Source organism: Myxine glutinosa, chromosome 8 (genome assembly GCF_964187855.1).
Source record: "Myxine glutinosa chromosome 8, kmMyxGlut1.1, whole genome shotgun sequence".
NCBI lineage: Eukaryota > Metazoa > Chordata > Myxini > Myxiniformes > Myxinidae > Myxine > Myxine glutinosa.
The window spans coordinates 47,160,381-47,188,090 of NC_136268.1; the positions used below are offsets into that span (position 1 = coordinate 47,160,381).

At 44.7% G+C, this 27,710-nt stretch overlaps 2 protein-coding genes across 4 annotated transcripts in view; one reads left to right on the forward strand and one right to left on the reverse strand.

Moving 5' to 3' along the window:
- The window catches only part of ZBTB38 (zinc finger and BTB domain containing 38), a 108,810-nt gene extending 102,874 nt beyond the window's left edge, over positions 1-5,936 (reverse strand). Inside the window, exon 1 of the mRNA XM_068124398.2 lies at positions 5,352-5,936. Within this exon, the coding sequence (XP_067980499.2) occupies positions 5,352-5,913 (562 nt within the window). The 5' untranslated portion in view covers positions 5,914-5,936. The remainder of the gene's footprint in view (positions 1-5,351) is intronic.
- Positions 5,937-13,262: 7,326 nt separating this feature from the next.
- Positions 13,263-27,710, forward strand: part of GAS6 (growth arrest specific 6) — a 79,964-nt gene continuing 65,516 nt past the window's right edge. The window contains exons 1-2 of one of the 3 annotated variants that reach the window (XM_078783223.1): positions 13,263-13,468; positions 26,506-26,663. In XM_078783223.1, coding sequence (XP_078639349.1) covers positions 13,402-13,468; positions 26,506-26,663 — 225 coding nt within the window. In that variant the 5' untranslated portion in view covers positions 13,263-13,401. Of the gene's footprint in view, positions 13,469-26,502; positions 26,664-27,710 lie in introns of all 3 variants that reach the window. The other 2 variants (XM_078783224.1, XM_078783222.1) reach the window with 2 other exon arrangements.

Consider the following 27,710-nt stretch of genomic DNA (forward strand, 5'->3'; position numbering starts at 1 on the left):
ACAGCCAGACCATACAATGGGGAGACAGGCAAGACCAGTGATGATCACTGGCGATGAATGACGAGTCGGCTGGGCGTCCCTCACTTTGAAGAGCAGAGCTCACAGAGAAGAGAAGAGCAAAGGGTCTAACTGCATGAGTTTGGGACAAAGGGAGGTCCATGGCCAAGGGAGTTTGTAGGCCTAGAGCAGCGCAAAGAGAGCATTTGCGCATGCGCTCAGTATTTATGCCCTTGGGCCCGCCTTCCAGCACCTCACTGGTCCTGTAATTGGCCGCCCCACCATGCCAGGTGGCGCCTCTGCAAAAAACATCCAGTCCATTGCAGCTCGTTACAGCCGCTGGAGTTGCGGTCCTGTGAGGAAACCAACGAGTTGGGAGGGAGGGCAGGGGAAGGGGGAAAGGGCGTTGGGGGTTTCCAGTCACCTTATATATGCCCATTTTCACTCACCTCAAGTCATCCACCTGGCATAGCCTGTAAACAGGAGGTTTTACGCACGATGTCCTTTCCCTATACAGCTCTATGATGGACGCTCACTACCTTCTCGGTGCACGTGTTACATACAACTTACCTCTGAGACGTGTCCCTAATACAGGTGTAAATCTAACGTACTCGAGCACACAGTCCATACGATTCTTAACACATTCTAGCTATGGTTCCCCATCCCCTCCTTCCACGTAACACAGCCCCTTCCCGGGAACCTTCGGCTACTGCCATCGTTCTCCATCGGGAATCCAATATTCCAGCCTTAACACTTACCATCACATCCAAGATTAACTTATCCACTAAATTAACGAGGGCTGTGGGAGGCGGGCCGTATCTACCTAACAATGCACCTTATCGCACTACCCATCATTCAACAATTATGTACACTGGTGAGATACCCGTGCTACACACGGGTGGGAGGTTGGAAGCAAACAGGCAATGCAGATACGGCGAATGCTAAAGCATGAAACTAATAAATTCCACATTCCTGTAGCACCCTCAGTCGCACGTCAGACATGGACAGCAAGTTCGTGAAGGACTTCCATGAAAAACGTACCCGTTCGCAAACAAACGGGGGTACGTTCACGAATAGAAACAACAATCGTGGGTCCGTGGCGAATCTGCATATGGTGATCCACGAAGTTCACGTTTAGAAGGTAGAAACCATCACGGCATTCCGTCATTCACTTGAACTCGATATCTCTTTTTTCATTCCAAACAACATAACTCCAATCACAAATTAATCACAAAATAAACTTTTAACAACATTGTTAATGTTTCCTTCATTGTAAAAACTACCAAGTCAACAGTTAAAAGGATTTTGAGCCGATAGGTGTTATGGCCTTGGCAAGATCGATGGAGACAGCGATCTGTTAGCGTATACACCGCCTAAATAGCTATGTGGAATTCTCTCATGTAGAGATTAAACTCACATCGTTTGAACTTTGGCCGAGGTCATTATTTACTTTTAATGATGTTTATATACGAATCGAAAAGAAGATAATTGGTTTTGGGTCGTCCTTTCCGCATATCTCGTGGGATTGTGAGTTGGAGAGATGACCGTGATGGCGGGGAGGGGGTTGGCATTCCCTCAAGCAGGGATTCAACCCATGTCCTTATAAAAGGTCTTTGTCCAAGGTCAGCGAGTCCGATCGGTGCAGCCGATCGGTGCAGCTGTGCAGCCGTTTGTGCGGCACCCAGGAAAATAACGTTATGCGGGAGTCCAAACCTGAAAATGCTGGAGGCCAAAGCTGAAATTGGAAAAACAATACACCCTATTTTACTCCAGGAGATCCCAGGATTACCCACCCAAAATATTGTTGTGGTTTTTAGAACCCTTCACTTTGTAAATATTTGTAATATTCCCTTATAAATAATCCCCTGTAAATATTCCCATTTTGGTGTAAAAGGTAAAAGGTCACACCCTAGTTAGGCCACGAGCAACACGTAGCACACCATAGGATCTTCCTTAGTTATTTCATTAGTATGTGTTTCAGGTAAGGATCTGTTCCCAATAGTTTGACTCTGCGTTGCATTAATCAAAAAAACCTAGGCACCTTTTTCCAATCCTATTCATATTGCGGCGTAGCCTTCCTCCAAATTGGGCTCCCTTGTTGCCAGTAGCGTTCGCTGCCTGGCTCAGCCGCCATTACGCACGCGGTCAAGCTGGAGAGGAAGGGCGGAGCGCCAAGAACGAAGGCATGGCCCCTCAACGCCCCATCAAGGGGCGGACCGGTGAGCGCTCACGACCACTCAGGGCCGAGGCCAGCTCACCGGTAGGCGGATCCAACAGGCAAGCGGCTTGATACGCGAGGGGGCAATAAAAGCGGCTGCGTATGACTACTTCGAGAGATGCGAGAGAGATGCGCAAGAGATGAGAGAAGAAATGCGGGGAATGAGCCAGATGAGTGAGAGAAGAGAGGTGCCGGGAGAACGATTTGAAAGGAGGCCTTGCTTGCCGTTTATGAACTATTGGAGGCGCACAACTGGTGAGGGCTATGGGACAATTTGTTGCGTACGCCGCATCCTAGTCTTCCCACCCTCCCCCCCCCCCCCCCCCCCCCACCCCCCGCGATATAATTGTCCGCTCACGTTAAGCGCCACGCGAAGCTGCCGGCCGCTTGCCGCGGTATGAGTGAACACCCGGAGCGTGGACCGGAGCGGAACGCGAGCTTGGAGCGGGACCTCGACGCCTACAACCCGCCCTGACCCTTCTCTTCCTTCCCACCACCACCACCACCACCACCACCCTTTTCATGTAAGTGTGTTTGTTCTGTCCTGGGAGTGATAATTAAGAGTGTATAAGGTTTGCCCTGTGTATCTGCTTCTTCTTCTTCCCTATACATACCCTTTCGTTTCTTCCTTGGTTTTGGTTTTGTACATAATTAATAAACCTGTGTTCTTCCTTCTTATTCTTTGGGTTTCCTCTCATCCGGTCGCTTTAGTGATTTCTCCATTGATATACGTGGCACGATTTGGCCAACGCTCAGGATCAGGTTAGTTTTATTGCTAACGGCTCGAGCTTCGGATTGCTAAACCGCTCGGCAATCTTCCATCTTGTCCGTGGCTCGAGCAGAAGTATCGCCCTGCTTTGCGGAGAGGGGGGCAAAGGTGTCTGGGAACCCGTTGACCAGTCACCCTGGTCAACCTCAACCCCGCAAAGGAGCGCGATATCTTCTAGGACTCGGACGGCAAGTTTAATAGACGAGGGGATTAACCCCCCCTCGGTAAGGGGAGCGCCGTAACCCAAGATCCGCAACAATATCGTTGCAATCGGTTCAGCAATTTTTGTGGTACCTTCGAACGGACGGACAGACAGACGGACGGACATTTGGTGAATTATATAGTAAGATTATGATTATATATAGAGCAGATAAATTTCATTCCACCACCTTGCGGTCTTGTACTCCGTCGGCGGCAAGAGAGGATGGAAAAAACACAGCAAAACAGGCCCACCTTTTACAACAATTTTACTCAACCAAATAAAACCTCTTTTAACCATATCCTCCAGTGGATGTCCCCCTGCTCCAGTTGGCCAGCTGACCTAAAACCCAATTTGAGATTAAATCTAACCAATTTTACGGGCTATACGCCTTCCATAGCATATACGTAGTCACACGTGACCGGGTGAAGCATTCAAACAAACGTTGCACATTGCAATAATCTCCATCCCAGCACGGCAATGGCTTCACAATTAACAGTCAGGTGTTGTCTTACCTCTAATTCTACGAGATTTGGGCTTCAGCTTTCAAGATCATTATAATCTCCCTGAAGCTGAGTCTATGGGCCTATCACTTTCCCATCGCAGACAGGTTGATGGTCTCACTGTCTTTAAAGACTCCTTTCTGGTATTGCACCCTCTGCTATTTCCATGCTTTTCCACTCCTCCTTCCCCCCTCCCCCCTAACCCCGTTAACCACGCTCCCCTCCCCCACGACAACCTCTTTCAAAATTTCCAGTTCTTCCTTCCTGAGAGTTTGTTTCTGTATTCATCCTGTTTAACCTGTGTGTCCTCTCGTCCTCTCCAACTTGTGAGTTAGGCCACAGAGGGCATGGGCAGTGGTGAGGCCACAGCTGGTGCAGACAGGGGAGAGATAACAGTATGCACAGACGGGGGTAAGGTCGCAGTGGGTGCCGGCATTTTTGAGGCCACAGCGAGCACGGGCAGGGGTAAGGTCGCAGTGGGTGCAGGCATTGTTGAGGCCACAGCGAGCATGGGCAGGGGTAAGGTCGCAGTGGGTGCAGGCAGAGTTGAGGCTGCAGCGGGCGTAGGCATGGTTGAGGCCACAGCGAGCACGGGCAGGGGTAAGGGTAAGGTCGCAGTGAGCAGGAGGTTAAATAGCAAGTGCACAGCAGGTTAACCTGGTGTTAAGAAGTCTCCAAGAAGACCAGACCACTGTGTTATCCACAGTTCAGGCAGGAATCTGGAATTTGTGCAGGGTGCGGTGATAACTCGCATACTCTTCGTGAAAGATAACGTGGAATCTTTAACGTCCACCAACTAATGTCAGCTGACAGGGTACCTGGTGGAATGCCCATTTGGGGGACGACCAAGGTGACGGTTTTTAGCTGGTCCCACATTCAAACACACACTAGACAGGTCAGAGGTCACAAAGCAGTGCGCGCACATGTGCATAAGCCCTCGGCTCAGATTTGTGGTTAATTTGATTATAAAGTCCAAATTCCTGCCTTATGGTACTGCTGGGAAGGCATTGGCAAACCACCCAGTATAACCCTCGGAAAGAACCTGCACAAGCAGTGCTGGAGCTCTGTAACAGAGAATGGGTATTGTGGTACATCAGATCAACGATAGAAGAAGAAGAAGATGAAGCAGAAGAAGAAGATGAAGAGAAGAAGAAGAAGAGAGAATATGAAGAGGAAGAAGACGAATAAGAAGAAGACGAATAAGAAGACGAATAAGAAGAAGACGAATAAGAAGAAGACGAATAAGAAGAAGACGAATAAGAAGAAGACGAATAAGAAGAAGACGAATAAGAAGAAGACGAATAAGAAGAAGACGAATAAGAAGAAGACGAATAAGAAGAAGACGAAGTAGAAGACGAAGCAGAATTAGACGAAGAAGATGACGAAGAAAAAGATGACGAAGAATAATAAGACGAGGAAGAAGACGAAGCATAAGACGAAGAGGAGGAAGAAGACTAAGACGAGGAAGAAGACTCCAAATGGAAATGACCAGACTGGAAAGTTGGATTTTATGTTTATATCCTGAATTACTCAGAACGAGTAATCCAACTTACCAAAACAAAACTAGTAAAACAACCAACAAAATATGTATGATTTTAATGACCATATTGATTTATTTTTTTTTAGCTTTAGGAAAAAGGTTTGGAGGAAAAAGTTTGTACTGACCTTGACTTCTTTTATGCAAAATGTTGACATTGATTTGTTCATGTTGGGTTTCCCTTTCTGTCGCCGGTGTGTCGTCGATGTCCTGGCTATCCGAGGCCAAAGCAGCACCCGCACCTGGCGACACAAAGGTATCCTCTCTGTCTGAATCCAAAGCGAGCTGCATGCTGTGAAAGTTCACCTGCTCTTCAGGTGAAAGTTCAGCCACTTCGTCACTTTGTAATTTGTTCGCCGCCGGGACAGCACTCGCCGTGCGCGGATTGCCCTCCACGGGATTCCAATCATTCCAGGGGAAAAGTTCAGGGTATGGGTGTCGCCACGACGGACACTTCTTTCCTTTCGCGCTCGTTTCGATATCCACGAAGTGCCGAGTGCATACCCGCGAGTTGCGGTTATGGCGCCAGTCGCCGGGCCGCTTGATTCGTATTATCCATTGCATATGCTCGCTTGTGTTGACCGGAAATGGCAGAAACGCAATCCCTCTCATCCACGGATATTTTCCGTATTTACCGTGTTTTCTTGAGTCGGATTTACATCCAGGGACGCAGCAATGATGGTTCACCATTTTCCACTAAGGTTCCTATAAACAATCTTTTTGCGAAATTCACGTGTTAACTTTGGTATGACTCGATCGCGTCTGTCAACAGTGTTTCGAGGACCCGCGACGAAAAAGTGCCCTGATTACGAGGAGGGCGCGTTCATTGGGACGTATTGCGCATGCGCGAGAGGGCATGCTCGCCCTCAGCTGTGCGCGTGACGTCACCTTTACGATCCGCCATCTTGGATTACAAGCAAAGTGAAAGTGCATGTGGAGTGCATCATTGTGTTTATGTTTGTTAGAAATAGTGAATTTTTGCGCTGTAATTTGTTGTTTATGAGATTCTTATAGAAGTCCAACAAATGGCAAAGTTATCTTTTATTTCTCAATATATAATTATGTACATGAAGTAATAAGGGTTGTGTTTGTGTTTGTGTGTGTGTGTGCGTGTGTGTGTGTGTGTGTGTGTGTGTGTGTGTGTGTGTGTGTGTGTGTGTGTGTGTGTGTGTGTGCGCGCGCGCGCGTGCGTCTCGTTGGTTATTTCCAAATGCGATATATATATACAGAGTCCGTCAGGGAGGTGTGACGATTTTCAGAAAACTCGTACACAGTTATTTTTAGTCGAATTTCAATTTTTGTTTTTTTTAAAGACTACATATATAATGCCATGTAATACACTGTAACAAAGACATTTTAAAAATGTAATTCATGTTTGAAAAATGACATCATCTAAATGGTGGCCGTTCTTGTCCAAGCATTCTTGCAGACGCGCGGAAAAGTTCCAGCATTTCTCAGCACAGCAGCATCCCTCAGCAGTTCCAGCATTCTTTCTGCGAACGTAAACCGCCGTACGAAATCATTCTGCTGCAGTTATTGAACCACCATGATTTTGTACACGTGATAATGAAGGTCCAAATGCAAAATTCGACGAACTGATCTGTCTGACATCCATAGAGCGTGAGCGTGCCGTACCGCTGACCGACGAGGGCTGGCCTCCACAGCTTGTCGAACCCTTTCAATGTTTTCCGGGGTCCTAACGGTTCGATCACCTCCCCGAGCTGCTCCCGGCCTCACAGATCCAGTTGTCCTGAAGTTTTTTACTCACTTCAATATTGTGTTTCGAGACGGAACGGCGCCACGTCGACCAACATTGAAGTGAGTACGAAATCTGCGCTGTGTAAGCACCACCGAACTACCCGTTTGAATAAATGTCTCAACAACAAAGACGCGATGTTCGATCGTCCACAGCTCCATGGCTACTGAAATGGCGCCTAACAACGAGTAACCAACAGCCATCACGCATGCGCTAGACCCCCCACTTGCATTGTTATACCCAATTCAAACATGAATTACATTTTTAAAATGTCTTTGTTACAGTTTATTAAATGGCATTATATATCTAGTCTTTAAAAAAAAAAAATTTTGAAATTCGACTAAAAATAACTGTGTACGAGTTTTCTGAAAATCGTCACACCTCCCAGCCGGACCCCGTATATTGTTGCAGTTCTATCGCCGGCCTTCTCCCCTTATCAAGGGGGGATTAATCCCCTTGTCTTTACTGGCCTGGCGCGAACCGAGAGCTATTACGTCCCTTCCGGGCAGCGCAAATAGGGTTTCGGGACCAAATTCTCACTCGTACCTAAGTACTCGCGCTGCCCTGGAAGCGAGGAAACAAGCCTCGCACGAACCACGTGTGGTTGGAGTACGCCGAGCGGTTTGCGTACACGTGATCTGCGCAGTCTTAATTAATGGAACCCGATTGGAGCGATCTTATGCGTGCCACGCTTAGCCAAATGGAGAAATCACGGGAACGATCGAATTCAGAAGAAAGGAAGAACAGATTGATTTAATGGTTATCACACATATTTACAGTTCAGGACGAAGAGACACAGAGAAATCCTTATACAGTCTTATTCTTAATTCCCAAAGACAACGGGCCCGTCTCACACACTCACACGGGGTATTGCAGATGGGCAGGTGTTCCCCAGCGCGTCCAAGGATGGTTTTCGTGCAGCTTTCCACGGTCCCCGGCACGTCCGTGAAGATGGAGATCGGCGAAGACAAGGCCACGCAGCGCGTCTCTCGAGCAAAGGCGATATATCGGGGCGAACGGCAGGGAGGGCTTTTACGGCAAAGGGGCGGTTACGCAGCCTCGTTCACTCGCTTGGCTGAAACGCGCAGGTTCGTTCCAAATGCGCTTGGCTGCGCCCGCGTATATCTAGTAACCAACTCTTCTTCCTCAACCCTTGGTGTTGGTTAGCGCACGCGTTCTTATGCGATAGTCAAGTTCAACAAGCCGTACAATGCAAGCCCTCTCTCGCTCCTTTGCAAGTCCTCCCTCTCCTCTGCAAGTCCTCTTCCCCCGGCAAGTCCTTCCCTCTGCAAGTCCTTCTGAGGGCTTTGCGCATCGTGTTATATAGGCCCACCCCGCGAACCTTCTGGAACTCACCAGATTCTTCTCACCACGCCCTCTGACGCAACCACCTCTGAGCCCTGATTGGTGGCTCATGCTTACCGTCATCGCCTCTGCCGCCCCGACCTCAACGTCGCTCCCACCTTTTTAGGCCTACCTCGTGTTAACTCGACTAGTGAGCAAGCAAAGGGCAGCAAAATGGATTCCGCCTATGGAGGTAGAATGTTTTGCAGAAGTCGGACCTATTCTCCTGTCTTTACACAACGCAGGATTAACATTGGAAAGGGCCTACTCTCACACATACTAAGACATAACTATACTACAAACGAGGCTACATATTGCTTGTGTGACTATCTATGGGGGGCAACCTTTAACCTTTATTGAGCTTACTGTACACATCTCAAAACCGTAGCAATATATATGTATATATATATATATATATATATATATATATATATATATATATATATATATATATATATATATATATATATATATATATATATATGTATGTATATATATATGTATGTATATATATATGTATGTATATATATATGTATGTATATATATATGTATGTATATATATATGTATGTATATATATATGTATGTATATATATATGTATGTATATATATATATATGTATGTATATATATATATATGTATGTATATATATATATATGTATGTATATATATATATATATATGTATGTATATATATATATATATATATATATATATATATATATATATATATATATATATATATATTGTTACGGACGCGGTTTAGATGTTATTTACCGAGCGGTGGTATTGCCGCGACCGAACAGTTATTCCCCGACTAGACCCCGATTCCACCCAGACGTTGACCAAATCGCGCTATGCTAAATCAATGATGGAAAGGACACAACGACTGGGATAGATGAAACGACGCAAGGGGTACAGTTCTCAAGACCTCCGGAGGAGGGTATAATTACAGTGGTGGAGAAAAGGGGGGTAGATTACAAGGCAGTGAGGTAAAGACACAGAAGAGATGGGCACTTAATTACAGTCTTATCTTAGCCCAGACAGACCACAGACAAACGGAACAAGGTAGACTTACACAGGGATTGATGGCAGGAATCGACAGGTAGGTTGATAGCACAAGGTGCACCTTGGCTCGGGGACAGGATCAAGCACGGTCCAAGAGATGCAGGGAGGTGCCGCAGCGCTCGGAAGGGACGTCTCTCTTGCTTCAAGCTCAGCGCGCATCTGACGTCACCTCCCTCTTCCTGCGCATGCTCAGCGGGGAGGGACACGCCCTCGGCTGGTTGGCTCCGCCCCCCTGGGGCCGGTCCGCCGCTTCCATTGGGTGCGGGGGTTACCGGGCTCCGCCCTTGACGAGGAGCTGACAGGGAGCCCCTATTTGGTAACCCCGTCGAGCACATGTTCGATGGCAGCTCGTTGGGAAGGCCTCGTGCCCTCCCAACACCCCCTACCAACCAAGCCGGAGTGAGGACGCGCACTCCCTGTGCATGCCGCTGCCATTGCTGTTGTTGTTGTTGTTGTTGTTGTTGTTGCTGAACCGTGAGGAAGAGCTGCGGGGAGGTATTGGGAGGTCCTAAACTTCCTAACGGTGCCATACAATCACATTCTGGTGCAACGAAGGGTCAGAATTAATGGAAACGAGTCCTTAACTGACATAGACTAAGAATAACTAGCAAGATGTCCTATAGTTGTCTTACATGAGATGCGGTGAACCTGGGCATGACATTTAATGGGGGAAATAGGGGGAGGTCGGGTCTACAGAGTGTTGTTTACAGAAAATGGGACTAGGGAATGGGGGATTGGGGATAGTTGGGAAGTATTGAGGAAATAGGGGAATATTTACAAGCGGATATGGATGGATGCAAATCCCATATCCGCAACAATATATATATATATATATATATATATATATATACATATATATATATATATATATATAGATATAGATATATATATATATATATATATATATATATATACTGTATATATATACTGTATATATATATATATTTATATAAAGATAATTCACTATATCTGGATATAAAATGGTTGGAAAGTTCATTCCGTTTCTGGACCTTGCCTTAATTTGGCAATTCATATGGGTCTGTGTTACCTATAACCTGTATTGTTTTAATAGCCGGCGAAGCCGGTGTTGTGAATGAACACGTACGTATTATGTTGAAAAGCCAGATTTTGCTGAATCCTTTGAGAATTTCGAAACTTTGACGCACCAAATCGCTCAATGGAGACCGCCATCTTGCGGTTGCAGAAGTATGCATAAATATTGAGAAAAAGTTCAATAGGAGTTTGTTTCACCCGTCTTTTTTTGATTCACAATATTATGCACCTCTAATTTGTAATTAAAATACTTTAAGACCAACCTCGTTGCACGGGCACTGGTTATCTTCAACGAAAATCGTCACCAAACACCGGAACAAATGAGATTCGGGCATTTGCAAAAAATATTTCAAAAAAGCTTAGTACCACGTTTCGGAGGCTGAAAACGGCGTCAAATATTCTAAAATTGAAGAATAATTATTTTTTAGAAATCTCGTGGCGGTAGGGGATAGTTTTTTTATGGCCGGAAATATCCGAAGTTGAGACTGAATTCACCGAATTAATCAAGAAGGAAATTTTATATATTTTAATCTCATCCAGAATGCAAATGGTGTCATTTTGAACTAGGTATGGTACCTACTACCAACTACCGAACCTACTGATGCCATAGTGATGGGTAAAATAGTGGCAAGAGGCTTTGGCTTCGCCGGCTCATTGCGGCTTTGCAGTCGGGTACGAGTATCCGGCGAAGCCGGTGTTGTGAATGAACGCGTACGTATTATGTTGAAAAGCCAGATGTTACTGGATCCTTTGAGAATTTCGAAGCTTTGACGCACCAAATCGCTCCATGGAGGCCGCCATCTTGCGGATGTGGAAGTATGCATAAAAAATTGCGAAAAAGTTCAATAGTAGTTTGTTTCACCCGTCTTTTTTTGATTCACAATCTCATGTTGAAAAGCCAGATTTTGCAGGATCCTTTGAGAATTTCGAAGCTTTGACGCACCAAATCGCTCCATGGAGGCCGCCATCTTGCGGATGCGGAAGTATGCATAAACAATTGCGAAAACGTTCAATAGGAGTTTGTTTCACACGTCTTTTATTGATTCACAATCTTATGTTTAAAGGCCAGATTTTGCAGGATCCTTTGAGAATTTTGAAGCTTTGACGCACCAAATCGCTCCATGGAGGCCGCCATCATGCGGATGTGGAAGTATGCATAAAAAATTGCGAAAAAGTTCAATGGGAGTTTGTTTCACCTGTCTTTCTTTGATTCACAATCTTATGTTGAAAAGCCAGATTTTGCTGGATCCTTTGAGAATTTCGAAGCTTTGACGCACCAAATCGCTCCATGGAGGCCGCCATCTTGGGGATGTGGAAGTATGCATAAAAACTTGCGAAAAAGTTCAATAGGAGTTTGTTTCACCCGTCTTTTTTTGATTCACAATCTTTTGTTGAAAAGCCAGATTTTGCTGGATCCTTTGAGAATTTCGAAGCTTTGACGCACCAAATCGCTCCATGGAGGCCGCCATCTTGCAGATGCGGAAGTATGCATAAAAAATTGCGAAAAAATTCAATAAGAGTTTGTTTCACCCGTCTTTTTTTGATTCACAATCTTATGTTGTAAAGCCATATTTTGCTGGATCCTTTGAGAATTTCGAAGCTTTGACGCACCAAATCGCTCCGTGGAGGCTGCTATCTTGCGGATGCGGAAGTATGCATAAAAAATTGCGAAAAGGTTTAATAGGCGCCCGCTGAACTATGTAACTTCCGGTTAGTGCACCTTTCGCGACAATAGTCGCGACTTTGGGGCATTTTCTAAATTTTTCGCTTCTTTAGTGGTAGACCCAAAAAACCGAATTAGGCTTCAATCCCATGCTCAGTAGGTTTGTCTGATTTATGATGTTGTCCTGCACCTACCGGTATAAGCGGTTTACATAAAGAAAGAAAGCTCGGTTTGATTAACGACAGTCACACATTGCCTTTGAAACGGCGCTATCGTCTGATCTGTCGGCACTGATCTTACTGCAAGCTAACTTCTTCCGGTGGAGGAAGCCGCAGTGCCCGGAGAGAACCAACCCTGACAGCGACTGAAGTTAGAAGACTACACACATACTGTGAAAACGTATGCTAAGCCCAGTTAAAATTTCTTAAAATAGGCCCTAAGCTAGCACATCGTATAGTTACTTCCTTAAGCTTCTTGTGACATTTATTGTATGTAAGTATTGGGGAGGACTGTCTGCTCTTCTCTTTTACCAAGTCTTACCAGGTAGGGCACAGGGGGGCATTAAGCTCCAGGGGGCATTAGGCTCCACTACATTGTAAAAGCATTATATTTACCTTCAAGATTTACAATGTAGTGGAGGCTAATGCCCCCTGGAGCTTAATGCCCCCCTTTGCCCTACAGTACTTATGCCATAGTGATGGGTAAAATAGTGGCAAGAGGCTTTGGCGTCGCCGGCTCATTGCGGCTTTGCAGTCGGGTACTAGTATCGTTCCCTTGACAAAATTCCAACGCTTCGGGACAAGCTTTAACCCAGATTGTTTGGCCATGGCAAAGTATACAAAACACGATGAATAACACGAATTTTCTGCTTCACTGATCATCAATGGACGTCACTTTGCCCTCCACTTGTACTCCAATATGGCCGCGGGGTCGTGTGTGCGCACAAGTGGTTGACGTCACTAACCACACGCAATTAGAAGGGATTTTAAAAATCTGCTCATTAATAAATACTGTGCAGTACATGGAGTCTAACAATAGTTTACCTATGAGAGAAGGCTGCCCTGTCCACCGAATGGAAATGGGCGGAGAATCTGTAGCAGATTGGGCGGGAGTTATGACCACGCCCATTCGGTTGGGCGGTGTGGTCACGCCCTTTTGGGCGGGGTTAACGGCCCATTTTGCCGCTTATACCCGCGCTGTTGACATCGGTTTATCGCAATTCACAGAGAGGAGAATAACGAGACGGACGTACGGTCAGAAGAGTTTGGAGGCGGCACCTTTTAAAGTCAACAACGCAATGGTTTTCTGCGCTGCTTGGTTTGCAGGACTGTGCTTGGTGCTGGTCGAGACGGGGGGTGCGCATCGTGAGTACCCTGGCCCGAGTCGTCTGCAAAAATACCTGCAGCACGTTGTCCGTTTTACCTGCGCTCTCAGTTGTTCGTGGCCTGTGTTCTTTGTGTTTGTGACGTTTCGTGGCTGGACCCATGGCGTGTGCGTTCCTGTGCATTCAGCAGCTAGCTGGGTTTACCACACTGTTACATGTCGTACTAGTTCGGTGGTTTATATGATTACATCCACCATCACCGGTAGGATGTAGCACTTTGGACAAGCCATTGGGAGATTTCGATCTCACTTTGATCTTTTCATCACAATGTGGTTTCAGCGGGCCATATATTTATTACGTACGCAGGCAGATCCTATGGCACGGTATTTGACATTCCCCCGATCCCCCAACACGCCTTCTCTCTCATCCTATATGCCCTCCACACCTATACCTACATGCCCTCCACATAATTTGCTTTACTCCTACCTCCTCCACATGTTTCCATTCTTCCCCCACCCCTCCCCTGCCTTTCTCTCCCTCTCTCTCCTACCTGTCCTTCTGCGCCCTTGGAATTATGATGATGATGATGATGATGTTTGGCCGTTTTAACCTATTGATGAAGCCATTAAGGTAGAAAGAGCTGTCTCGGACCGATGGCTGTGAACTGGTGTGTGTGTGTGTGTGTGTGTGTGTGTGTGTGTGTGTGTGTGTGTGTGTGTGTGTGTGTGTGTGTGTGTGTGTGTGTGTGTGTGTGTGTGTGTGTGTGTGTGTGTGTGTGTGTGTGTGTGTGTGTGTGTGTGTGTGTGTGTGTGTGTGTGTGTGTGTGTGTGTTAATTTTTATTTTCTAATTTTGCAACACCCTGCATGGACACTTACATAGTAAGTAGATGATCCCTCGCCCATTTTTGACCTCCCTGCCCCCAATTGCTTTGGAATCCCAACCAGCATTAAATAATGAATAAATGATGGACTTGTGATGTCACATTTTCAGATGAAACGTTATTGTTAATATATATTATTTGTTTTTTATTATTATTATTGTTGTTTTTCATCTGCTCATCAGCAGTTTCTATGTATACCACATCCACAGGTAGGACAGACATTAGGAGATGTCAATGTATCTTTACATAAATTATAAGTACGTACATTAGTGGACAAATCAACACAAATCTTATGTCCATTCTCTCTGTGAGTACGCAGATATTCTATTCTTCCTGGCTTTTCCTCTTTTCTATTTCAGTGTCTTCTACTAACTTGACCTTACATTCTTCCAGTGGGTGTTTATGCTCCTCTACCCTCTGTCTTTCAGCTTTTTCCATGAGTTTAGACTCGTTGTACAAACGCAAAATTGGAAATATTTATTATGTCTAAATCAACAGTTGGAGGATACCAATGAGATTGGGATATTTGTAGAAGTTGTTTGCATATTGTCTCCGATTTCCACCTGGAACCTATCTAATTGTGATTGTCATGTTTGTCTGTGCATCCTCAGCCCACCTATTCACCACTTCCTCATTATCTTTTGTTGACACTCCGCCCTTTGTAGTTTGACTCCCAAAAAGCCTCCACATTAGTACAAGAACTAACCGAACCCGTCAAAATCAAATGATGAACAAGGAAGAAACTAAACAAAAGTGCCTCAAATAACGCAGTGGGAATGTAGTGAAGAGGTGAATTTGGTTGTTTTTGTCAATGAGTAAGGACGTCTGGGTAAGCTCAATGTTGTGGGATGTTTGCAAGGATAAGCTAACTCCGGCTATTATCAGCTGAATTTGGGAGGCCAGAGCAGACATGCTTTGCATTTCCCAACATCAAACGTTTGTAAATCCTCACGTTACCTTCCCTGTTTGTACTTGTGTTACATGCCAGACGAGGACGTCGAAAGACGTCGGTGTACCTTTGCATGAAGTTAAAGGGGCATTAGGAGTTAACGCAGTATGTGGGATCTGAAGTCGTTGGTATTTGATCATGAGGCAAGTGCTCAGATGGGAACGTCAAAATGGCCGTTGCAATTGATGGGAATATTTTCTGGGAAAAGGGAGACTGCGTTGACGGGAAATGGAGAAACATTTAATCCTGTGTAACTTGATGTCTAAAAACTTTTGGCTCGTCTTTATCGCTGTGGGCAGCTTCTGTTGTGGTTAGAGAAACTATGGATTGCATGCGTGTGCGTGCACTTTGGAAACGGTGCCAGAGAAAACAGGAAGAGTGTGAAAGGTCACATGGATTGATTTGGGAACACTATGTTTATCGAACCTCCCAACAGTTCATCTTTTTGTTTTGTCTCGTTTCATTTGTAGCTCAAGGCGAGTCAAAATCATGGTATTTCGTGTTTAAGGTTCTTGTTTACTTTCATAATGGCTCCATGTACGTATCGTTCCGCTTCTTTTTACACGCTTTCAAAACCACAAGGATATATGCTCCACATGATAGTCGTACTTCAGCATTCCTTGTGATGATTTAGATGCCATTGAGCTCTCTAATCTGGGTTAGATTCCTGACAACTATAAATTCTCAACCCCATACTTTGTCAGGAAAGACATTTCATTGCGTACACCTGACCAAAGGTCAGCTGTACACATACACCTTAGGCCAGCTGTATTGCATACTATAATTCGCGTTTGTGGGTGTTAAGATCCCAAAGTATCACCTGAAAGGAGTAGGCTAGTGTGTATTGGTGCCTTTGCAAAATTCTAAATTACTGTCCTGGTTTCGGATTGCCGCAGTGGAGGAGAATCCTATCCAAGGTACACTCGGCTATGGAAATATTCACAACCTGTCATGGTCACCCTCATGCCCTCTGGAGTTATTTCCAGGAGGAGGAGTGGTTTATTGGCATTCACTTCGTTTATTGGTGACCAACACAAAATTCATAAACTTGCACAATTGATCAATCCTGGTTTACAAAGCTTCCGCTGTACCCTCCACGGACACTGTACACTGTCAGCTCATGGACACGTGAGCCCTTTATATCATCACCTGCCAAGAGCCTCGCATGCATCGTCACACGTGTTTTAACATAGTGCCAAAGTTTTTGGTGAAATAATGCATTGAGACATGACAGAAACAATTCGTTGTTTGCTTCTTTTTTTTCTTTTTTTTTAAATTACCTCCACCACCGAAGGTGGACGGACGGTGGTTATGTTTTCACCTCGTTTATCTGGCTGTTTATGAGCAGAATATCTCAAAAAGTTGTGAACGGATTCAGACTAAACTTTGTGGACAGTTTGCTTTTGTGCCAAGGATGAATTGATTAGATATTGGTGAAGATCCGGATACTATAGTTTTTAGGTGATTCTTCACCATTGAAAGATAGGGCCCAAAACTATATATAGCAGGCTATCTCAAAAAGTTGCAGACAGATACGGACAGAGCTTGATGGACAGGTTGGGTATGTGACAAGGACCAATTGATTCGATTTTGGTGAAGATCTGGATATGAGAATTTATTTTTTAAAAGTGATTCATCATAATTGATAGAGCCAAAAACGTCTTAAAGCGTGATATTTCTAAAAGTTTTGGATGGATTATGGCAAAACCTTGTGGATGAGTTGGGCAGGTGACAAGAACAAGCCGACTACATTTTGGTCCTATTAGTGGTGGAGTGATGTATGTGCTTTACCAAGTGCCGTTGTAGTTTAAAGTTTAACATCAAAAGAGTTACTCACGCCTGCTTCCTAGTACAGTGTTCATCACCGTATTACCATCAGACTGAACTGCTCACAGAGAGACCTAGTGTATGTTGCCCAAGGATTATAACCCCTCATGAGTATCGTGATCTTGTCGCCCTTCCAAGAAGTAACCCCTTTTCAATGTCACGTTCTCTCCCAAATGACCTTCAAATGACCTTCAACAGACAGTTCAGAAGGCCTTTTGCCAATGGTATGACTTCCAGAAGACCACTGCTCTACATTCCTCTGACTCACCACCATTCACAGCAGCACATGCAATGGACAACGCAACATCACAGCTAGATGGTGAACCATTGGTCCCATGTTTTTTATGCCTCCGCCGATGAAGTCGCCAGAGGCATTAAGTTTTTGGGTTGTCCATCTGGCTGTCTACCCATCTGTCCATCCTTGAGAGGTTTTCATTACCGAGATAATTTAAGAACTGCTGAAGGGATCAACCCTTCCCTAAGTTACCGGGATCTAATTCAACCTTGGTATAGGTATGTATAATGATGAAAAGATGAACTGATTAGATTTTGGGGTCCAGAGGTCATGTTAAGTAAAAATTATGTTGCCACGCCGACTTGTGAAACCGTGATGGGATTATGAACTCTCTAGTTACCTCCACCATCGAAGTAGATGGAGGTTATGTTTTCATCCCTGTCTGTGTTTTTGAACAAAATATCTGATTTGGCCGAAATTTGATGGAGAGGTTGAGAATGTGACACGGACTAAATTATTAGATTTTGGTGAAGATCCAGATGTGGATCTGAGAATTTTTTAGTGATTCTTCACCATTGAGAGATGGGGCAAAAAACGATATATAGCACGATATCTCAAAAAGTAGTCGACTGATTTGGACGAAACGTGGTGGACAGGTTCGGTATGTGACAAGGAAGAATTGACTTGATTTTGGTGAAGATCCAGATATGAAAACATTTTTTAAAAGTGATTCTTCACCATTGAGTGATCGGGCCAAAATTGATCTATAACACGATATTTCAAAAAGTTGTGAATGACTTATGACAAAACTTGGTGGATGTGTTGGTTTGGTGACAAGAACAAGCCGATTCGATTTTGATTCAGGTTCGATTCCAGATCCGACCTTTCAGTGGGATACAAAACGTAAACTGTTCAGCCTGGCGGCGGTATGCTCTCTGCTGAGTGCCGTTCTTGTTACACCTATGGTCATCCCTCTGGCCCATCAACTATGTCCCAACTTCATCTTTATGGATGATGACTCCTGTCGACATTTTGCACATTTTTTTCAATGCAGCAATTCAGGACAACATCACTCACATAGACTGGCCTGCATGATCTCCTGACTTTAATCCAATTGGACATGCTTGCGACATCTTCAGGATCCATGATCCATGTCCACACACATTCCTTATAATCTGTAAGCGGCCGTGGTTGAAGAATGGCGCAATTTCCCACAGCAACATGAAACCTTGAAATGGATAGATACCTGGCTAACCAAGAGAAGTCAACGTGTTGTTGTGGATGGAGAAACATCCCAACCAATACCAATTACATCAGGCGTCCTGATTCCACCCCATTATGTTTCTGATGTACATCAAAGACATCGGGGAGAGAATCAATCAAGGGACTGAGATAGAAGCTTTTTGCTGATTGCCTTTTGTACCACCTGATTCATGGGCAGAAAGATTAAGTACAGTTGCAGAAATGTCTAGAAGCATTGAGTGATTGGTCCCACAGATGGCAAATGACTTTCAACCCCGTCAAAGTGCCACGAGATGCAGACAACCTAGAGATTTCACATACTGCATACAACAACAAACAAAAAACAGTCATTTTAAGGCCATTTTCCCTGCAAGAGTGGGGGTTAGCCTTGTGGGCCCCATGACAATCTTCTCCATTTTTCTCTTTTCTGTATCTCCCCTTGTTAACACCCTTGCCCGCATTTCCTCTTCCACCACCTTTAGCCAAGTCTCTCTTGGTCTTCCCCGTCCTCTTCTTCCTTCTACATTCATTTCCATCACTCTTCTCAACCAGTCACTTTCATCCTTCCTCAACAAATGACCAAACCATCTCAACCTGTTTCTCTTCAGAGCATCAATCACAGGCTCTATTCCCATCATCTTTCACAATTCATCATTTGTCTTCCTCTCTCAACGATACTCCACACATCCACCGAACCATTCGCATTTCACCCTTTCCAGCCTTCGTTGCTGCTCTACGTTCATTACCCATGTCTTGCTCCCATAAATCATAACACTTCTCACACATGCAGCATAGCACCTCTCTTTCGCTATCTGCTTTGCAATCCTGAATACCGCTCTCTGACCCTCTTCCGAATCCAAGCATTCTCCAAACATTTTCCTACATGCCTCCTGCGCCTTTGCTACCTTTCTTTGCAGCCTTCTTGGCTGCCTTATAACTTTCATGCGCTGCCATTTCTGCCTCCGTACCCTTCGCCTTCTGCCACTCCTTGAACTTCTTCCTCTTCTCATAAATCCTCTTTCCAACTTCATCATCCCACCACCTTGTTTCCGAGTGCCTCGGTGGTCCTTTTGTCCATCCACATACCTCACCAACGGCTCCCAACAGACTATCTTTCATTGACATCCAACCACTTTCAAGATCAACCACATCATCCTCTGCCATACTCAGCCTCTCTTCTAATGCCTCCCTCACTGTCACCTCTTGCAACCTGCACACCTTCATTCTCGGTTGGTACTTCACCCTCCTCGCTCTCCTCGCACCTTTCACCCTTATGTCGCAGACAACCAAGTGGTGCTGTGAAACAGCCTCCTCCCCCGGGATCACCTTTGTGTCCCGGAGGTGCCCCCTATCTCGCCTACGAACCATCAGGTAGTCAACGGTTGTCGTCGACCCACCTGACGTATATGTAACAAGCTTATTATCCTCTTTCTGGAACTGAGTATTACAAATCAACAAACCAGCTCCATCAGCAAACTCCAAAATCCTTTCACCTTCTCCATTCCTCACACCATATCCGTAACCCCCATGAACTCCCTCAAAACCGTCCATACTCCTTCCACACATGTCCATTTAGGTCTCCTCCTACCACAACAACTTCCTCATCTTTCACGTTTTCCATGAGCTTCTCTATCGCACACCAGAACTTGTCCCTTTCTTCATCGCTTTGACCGACCTGCGGAGCATATCCCGAGATGACGTTCACCAAGAGCTTTCCAATCATCATTTTCACCATCAACAACCTATCACTCACTCTAGTCACACTCACCACACTGTCTACAAACTCCTCAGAAAACAGGACACCAACACCATTCACGCCCTCCGGGCACCCTTGCCACACAAACTTGTATTTCTGTCCCTGCCTACCCTTCACCATTCTCACACCACTTCCCTTCCATCTTGTCTCTTGCACACAACATATGTCCACTCTTCTTCTGACCAATACTTCCACCACTTCTCCTGATCTCCCTGTCATTGTCCCTACATTCCATGTCCCAAACCTCAGAAACCGATCTCCACTTCGGGCATCAGACGTTTCGTCGTCATAAATGGAGTGATTTCCACCCTTGCTTCGATCGGGTTCCCCACCTTGAGTTTTGGCGAGAGGGAGTGGGGTCCCCCACGGGGTACTTCGGGCTGTACCCTGCCCATATGTAGTTGTAATTGTCATGGTTCTCTTTTTGAGGCAATGTTTTTTATGGCCGGACGCCCTTCCTGACGCCAACCCTTTTAGTCGCCTCTTACGACACGCAGGGATACGGTGTACCTATTCTAAACCGGGGTACGCACCAGGAGTATTTCAACTGGGAGACCACAACCGGGATATTTCTCATACTGCATGATGAGGGTAAACCTTACATCCATTCAGCAGAGCCGTTACCTTGGTGTTCACCTGTCAAGCAACATGACATGGAATCGTCATGTGAACCATGTTGTGAATGATGCAAACAAATCATCGGATTTCTAAGGAAAAACCGAACCAAATGTGACACAAAAGTTAAGATAGCTGCGTTCAATGCATTGGTAAATCCCAAACTTGAGTCCGCATCATCTTTTTGGGATCCCCACCAAGCCTACCTTGTAAATAAACTTGAAATGGTACAAAGCATGGAGAGAGCCGACGGTACAAGACCAGAGAGGAGGTGGTATAAGCAACTACCAACATGTCTGCGATAATAAAGAGATAGGACCATAGATGCAGCTTAATTGTGGGAGAAGCCAATAATCTTGAAGGCCGAGTTGTGAGGCAGGACAAGGGCGGAGGTTTGGAGGGTGGGGGGGGGGCTAAGAGGGGTGGGGGTTAAGGATAAGCTGAGAGGGGGCGTTACGAAGCTGAAGCTTTGAAGGGGCGGGGAGAGTAATAGGCTCCGGGCCAGGTATGGTCCATCTGCACCCCCCCCCCCCCCCCCCCACAACTCTCCGACCCTGGGTTTTTCTGAACCATTGGGGTGTCCTGGGGTGGAAATCAACTGGTAACAGTAAATAAACTTGGACTCACTACCCATTTGGTACCTATATTGGATGGTACCCTCAAAACAGCATATTTTTAAATCCGCGTTGCGCCATATTCGACACACGTGTTCTTTTGGTATTTGTGCCTGCTAATATTAACTCAGAATAAAAAGTTATATACCAAAAGAAAGCTGTTCATCTACTGATCATCATAGAATATTGACACATTACTTATAATGGTACCTTAATGGTCATAACTAGTGCTGAATAGCAGTACCCCACTTTAACGTAACATAATTCGGTATCGACCGTACTATTTCATCTTACACACATAATATGAACACATTACACCTGATATGCTTACATATATATTTTATTGGCTTTCTCCTGTATATCAGCTTTAATTTGATACCAGATACATCCCCATAGCTTCAATTCTCTTTTTTATACAGCGTGTCAAAGATACTACCGGTATGGGGTGATATTGTAGGCGATGCTGCATTTGTCAATTTACAAATGCTGCCACGTATATCATGTACATATATGTTGGACACATGACAAAATCTATGTATTGTTAATATGTGTTACTTAATATATTGTTGTATTGATGTATCACTGTAGTTTATTGCAGGAATTTTGACGAAAATGGCATGCAGATCCTTCCATGTTTGTATCCTGCGTAAATTGAGATCATCAGATTGTACAATTATGTTATTTAAGTGTCTCTTACAGCGACAGAACGAGTCAATTAGTTAAGTTAAACACCTTTTTTTACATAGTTAAGTATGCAATATAAGATATTTTTTATAATTAAGATGCAATTTATAATAATTATTCAGCTTGGTACTTACCAACATTTTGATGTGTTTTGCAGGTGAAGTAACAACGCTAATATGGAACATCCGGCGCGAGCGAAACGTACACGTGAGAGTGAACAACCACCCATTGTGTGCATAACTCATGTAAAGGGACTGAGCTATGGAGAGTTGCACTTGTTATCTGGACTCAAAAATTCTGAGAAGAAATTGGCCAAGCTGCAGGAGGTCAAAGAAAGACGCCTTGCACAACCCCCACAGTCTCCGCATATGATGAAGGACACATGTGATTTGGTCCCTGAATCTCTGGCCGAACACCATGGTTTCCACTGGGAGTGTTACAAGCGTTTCACGATGAACTTAGACAGACTGAACCCTCCTACTGCAGGTACATCTGAAACAACTGGTGCCACAACTCAGCGGATGGCCCGTACTAGTTCTGGTGACAAGATCATATTTAAGCCAGACTGTATCTTCTGTTCTTCGGAAAGTCGTAAAAAAGTGAAAGTGCATGGCAGTTGGACTACCCAGGGGATGAGCCAGTTCGAGTATGAAGGCTGGAAGCCGGTACTGGAGATGGCTGAAATGAAGCAAGATGAAACGCTCTTAATGAGGATCCGAGGCCATGATCTTTTTGCCTCTGAGGCAAAGTTCCACAAAACTTGCCGTATGAAATATATGCAAAAGCCAGAGAAATGGCGCAGTACTGACGAAGAGGCACAGCACCATCAAGGAGAATTAGAAGAAGCTCACAGACAGGCATTCGATGTGGTATGTGATGCCATTGAAAGGGATGTGTTAATGGCCAAGAAGATAATGAAACTATCCGACCTGAGGCAAATGTATGTCATTAACCTGCAAACCAGCAAATATGCGAATCCTGACTACCGAGCCAGCAAACTAAAACTGAAGCTTGAAAACCACGAGCCTTTCAGGGAGAGACTATCATTCTGTGATCTGGGAAAGTCCTACATAATATTCAGCACTGCAATTGACGTCCAGACAGCAGTGAAACAAGCCTTCAAATTGGGATCAAGAGATATGATTGAGAGTGCAGGTAGCCATTTACGACTGTCAATTCTGGATGATTTCTCGAATGCCCCAGAACTGAAATGGCCACCAAGTCCTTCTGATCTCCAACAAATGGACGATGTTATACCAGATTCACTCAAGAAGCTGCTATGCTACATCATAACTGGAACAACATCAGCAAGGTCACAACGAAGCCAGCGATTAGTTCAATCAATCGGCCAAGATATCTGTCGCGCTGCCACCAAAGGCTCTTGGAAGCTTCCAAAACACATCATCATGTGCACGTCCCTGAGACATCTATACAGAAGTGAAAAGCTCATAACCCTTCTTAATAGAATGGGACACTGTGAGAGTTATTCATTTTCACTTGAATTGGAGACTGCACTGGCCGAATCAGTGATGAAGTCATCGACACAACTCTCCAACCAAATCATCAGGTCACCACGAGAGCCGTCTGTCTTCCACTCGGAGTTTGACAATTTCGACTCATTGGTGAATGATCTGACAGGAAAAGGTTCTGTTCATACAGCACACGGGATCATGATGCAAGAAGTCAGTGATGATCATGCCGCATCTGGTCCAGCAAGGCCAACTCAAGTTAGGACCAAACGGCGTTCTCTGCAGTTGACGGAAGCAACCATATTACCTGACTGCTATGTGACCAAAAGACAAAGCCCGAAACTTCAAGTAAAACAGCTTCAATATACAGGATCTGTAGGAGAAAGAGGAACATCGACCAAACTCCAGACTCTATGGATCATGATCCGTCTCAAGGCAGAAACACAACAACAAGTTCCTGGTTGGACCGGTTTCATCTCAGAGACAGGTGAAATACCAAAGAAGCTCACAACGATAGACTACTATCCCATCATCAATCAACCAATTACCGAGTACAAAACTGTCCAGGAATGCTTGCGTGCTGCTGAAGAGGCCACCAGAGAAGTTGGCCAGCCTTATGTCATTACCACATTCGATTTGGGGGTATGCATGAAGGCATTCCCCCTAGTATGGAACTCCCCCGACAAGTACGAAAGTCACATCATTCTAATAGGCACCTTCCACCTTGTTTGTGCTTACATGAAAATGATGGGTAAGAAGATGGCTGGGTCTGGTCTGTCAGATATCCTCCTGGAAGCAGGATTGATCGGTAGTGGATCTATCACAGGTGTGATGTCGGGAAAGAATTATGACAGAGCGTTACAGGTAGTATCTTTGACACGCTGTATAAAAAAAGAGAATTGAAGCTATGGGGATGTATCTGGTATCAAATTAAAGCTGATATACAGGAGAAAGCCAATAAAATATATATGTAAGCATATCAGGTGTAATGTGTTCATATTATGTGTGTAAGATGAAATAGTACGGTCGATACCGAATTATGTTACGTTAAAGTGGGGTACTGCTATTCAGCACTAGTTATGACCATTAAGGTACCATTATAAGTAATGTGTCAATATTCTATGATGATCAGTAGATGAACAGCTTTCTTTTGGTATATAACGTTTTATTCTGAGTTAATATTAGCAGGCACAAATACCAAAAGAACACGTGTGTCGAATATGGCGCAACGCGGATTTAAAAATATGCTGTTTTGAGGGTACCATCCAATATAGGTACCAAATGGGTAGTGAGTCCAAGTTTATTTACTGTTACCAGTTGATTTCCACCCCAGGACACCCCAATGGTTCAGAAAAACCCAGGGTCGGAGAGTTGTGGGGGGGGTGCAGATGGACCATACCTGGCCCGGAGCCTATAAGGGGTAGGATGAAAAAATAGGTAAGATGAAGTGGATGGATGCTTAAGATGGGGACACCTGAAAGGGGTAGGTTGGAAGGACGTGGGTATGTGGGAGAGGATATTGACATGAAGGGGTTTGACACCGTTAAAGGACGTGAGGGGGAAATTGATTGTCATGAGCAGACAACCTCTGCAAAATGGACTTCTCAAAATTCTAAATCTGTATATATGTAGACAGACATGGGGAGTGGAAATAGATTTTGTTGAGGACATCAAAAAAGTGGTGCTGTAGATACGGGAGGAGGATTGGTGGACCAAGCGTTTGGAAGTGAGACACATTTGGAAAATAATCCATGCTATGAAGAAGAATATGTGGAGTGCTCCTGAGAGAAATAACGAAGGTGAAGCATTTTAAAATTTATTTAAAAGCTTTTAAAGAAAGAAGTGTTTCATTCAATGAAGATTCAGTTTGGGGATGTTGAGAAAATGAAGAGATGAAGAATGAGGTCCAGGAAATACAGGCAGAATGACGATTGAGTACTGTTATGTGTTTTGGAGGGTTATTTTGGTTTGTGTTTTTGTTTTTTGAAGTGATGAGGAGGAATGGGATAAAGTTAGTTAGGCCTATAGGACAACACCTGGGAGAAAAGGAGCAAAATGAGGCACATGGCATCAGAGCAGATACAGAAGTTTCCCCGCCGGTTATCTGAGGTCTAGGCCTGAGCCAAATAGACACAGATGCAACAATACAGCACAACAAGGTATGATTTAACACGGAAAATTGATGACAACAAAAACAGCAACAAAGAGATGGAAATATAACAAAGACAAGACGGATCTGGTCTGGAAAACATAGCTTTGATGAACTGGAAGGAAGACCTGCCGATCCGACGTCCACGAGCAGCAAATCCCAAACCAGAAGTCTTATTGGTTGTCATAGTCTGAAAATTGAGAACTTATTGGGAACCTCCATTTTTGTTATCAGAGAATCTAAATACCAGCACAGAGAATTTCATGAAGGGAGAAACAGAGCCAATGTATTTATTATGGACACCAAAATGGAATGTTCGATTCCACCTCTTCCACCCCCTGCATTTTCATATGCCCGATTATGGCTTCCCCCTCTCCGACTTTTCTCTATTTTTTATTTATTCACAATCTACCCCTATCTCAATGTACAGCATCCCTCACTAGGTTTTATTAAATAAATAGAGGGCACCACTGTTTGCGTCATCCAGTTTAGGAAATTGACCCCATGTTGATACCTTCGTATATCCTGTGGAGTCGGTGAAAGGAAGTTGGGAAGTTGGACTGGTTTGCTTGGCTGAAAACAGGACAGGTGCTGCATGTTGGATTTGAGGATTTTGAAACTCTGTCCTGTGCTCTTTTCTGACCCTCCCCAAGCAGGCCTGAGCCGAGAGGACGCGAGCCAGGTGTTGTTGCGATCACGTCGTCATTACCAAGCTTTTGAGGAGTTTAAGCAAGGAAACCTTGAACGAGAATGTGTGGAAGAGGTGTGCAACCGAGAGGAGGCTCGAGAGGTTTTTGAGAATGAGCCTGAGACGGTAAGGTTAATAGTGTTTTGTAGTTTGTTATCTATATATATAAAACACTGTGTGTGTGTGTGTGTGTGTGTGTGTGTGTGTGTGTGTGTGTGTGTGTGTGTGTGTGTGTGTGTGTGTGTGTGTGTGTGTGTGTGTGTGTGTGTGTGTGTGTGTGTGTGTGTGTGTGTGATGTTACCGATAGACTCCTAAACGGAGAGGCTCACATACTTGATATTTGGCACAGACATGGCCATCGAGCCTGGGAAGAACATGGCCGATCTAAAAAATTATTTCATAATATTTTTTTACCATATTTTTATTTCAGCGAGGAATATTATGACCGGAATCTGACCGGGGCAGAGCAGCGCGCTGATTCGCTCAGAGCGATCACGTGATGTTCCTTGCCGCCATTAACTCAGTTACGCATTCGCACGTATTTCAGAGCGAAAAGCGATTGCGTTTTTTCACATTTCAGCGAGGAACAATGCCATTCACACCACATAGGTTTTTTTTTCTTTCATCTTTAGATCCATATTTTTTGCCATAACGTAGCTAGCGCATTATGGCTCTCTCGAGCTCGAGTTAGCCAATCACCTGGGAGCATGAGGCCACGTTGGCCACGCCCACGACACGACGCAGAGTAGCAATCGTGCGTTTGCGTCGTTTCTTACCACGTGTAAACGTGGTATTTTGTCTACGAGTATTTTGAATTTTGTATTTTGAATTTGTCTACGAGTGAGTGACTGGAAGACTGACTGTGATAAAGGCAATGGCACCGAAGAAAAGAAATTTGTCACGTTCAACCTCCCGAGCAAGGAAAATCGCTGATCGGAGACTCCATGAAGCCGATGAAGGTACTTTTCACCATCGACAAGCCAATCAAGAACGTGTCTAGATTCAGACAGCGAGAGACAGACGATGAGACAGAGGCACGTCTAAACGCCAATCAACAATGTCTGGCGAGGGCCAGACAGCGAGAGACAGAAGATGAGCATGAGATGAGATGAGCGTCTTGAAAAAAAAATACAAAAAAATCTCACAATGATGACATATAATTCACAGAAAACG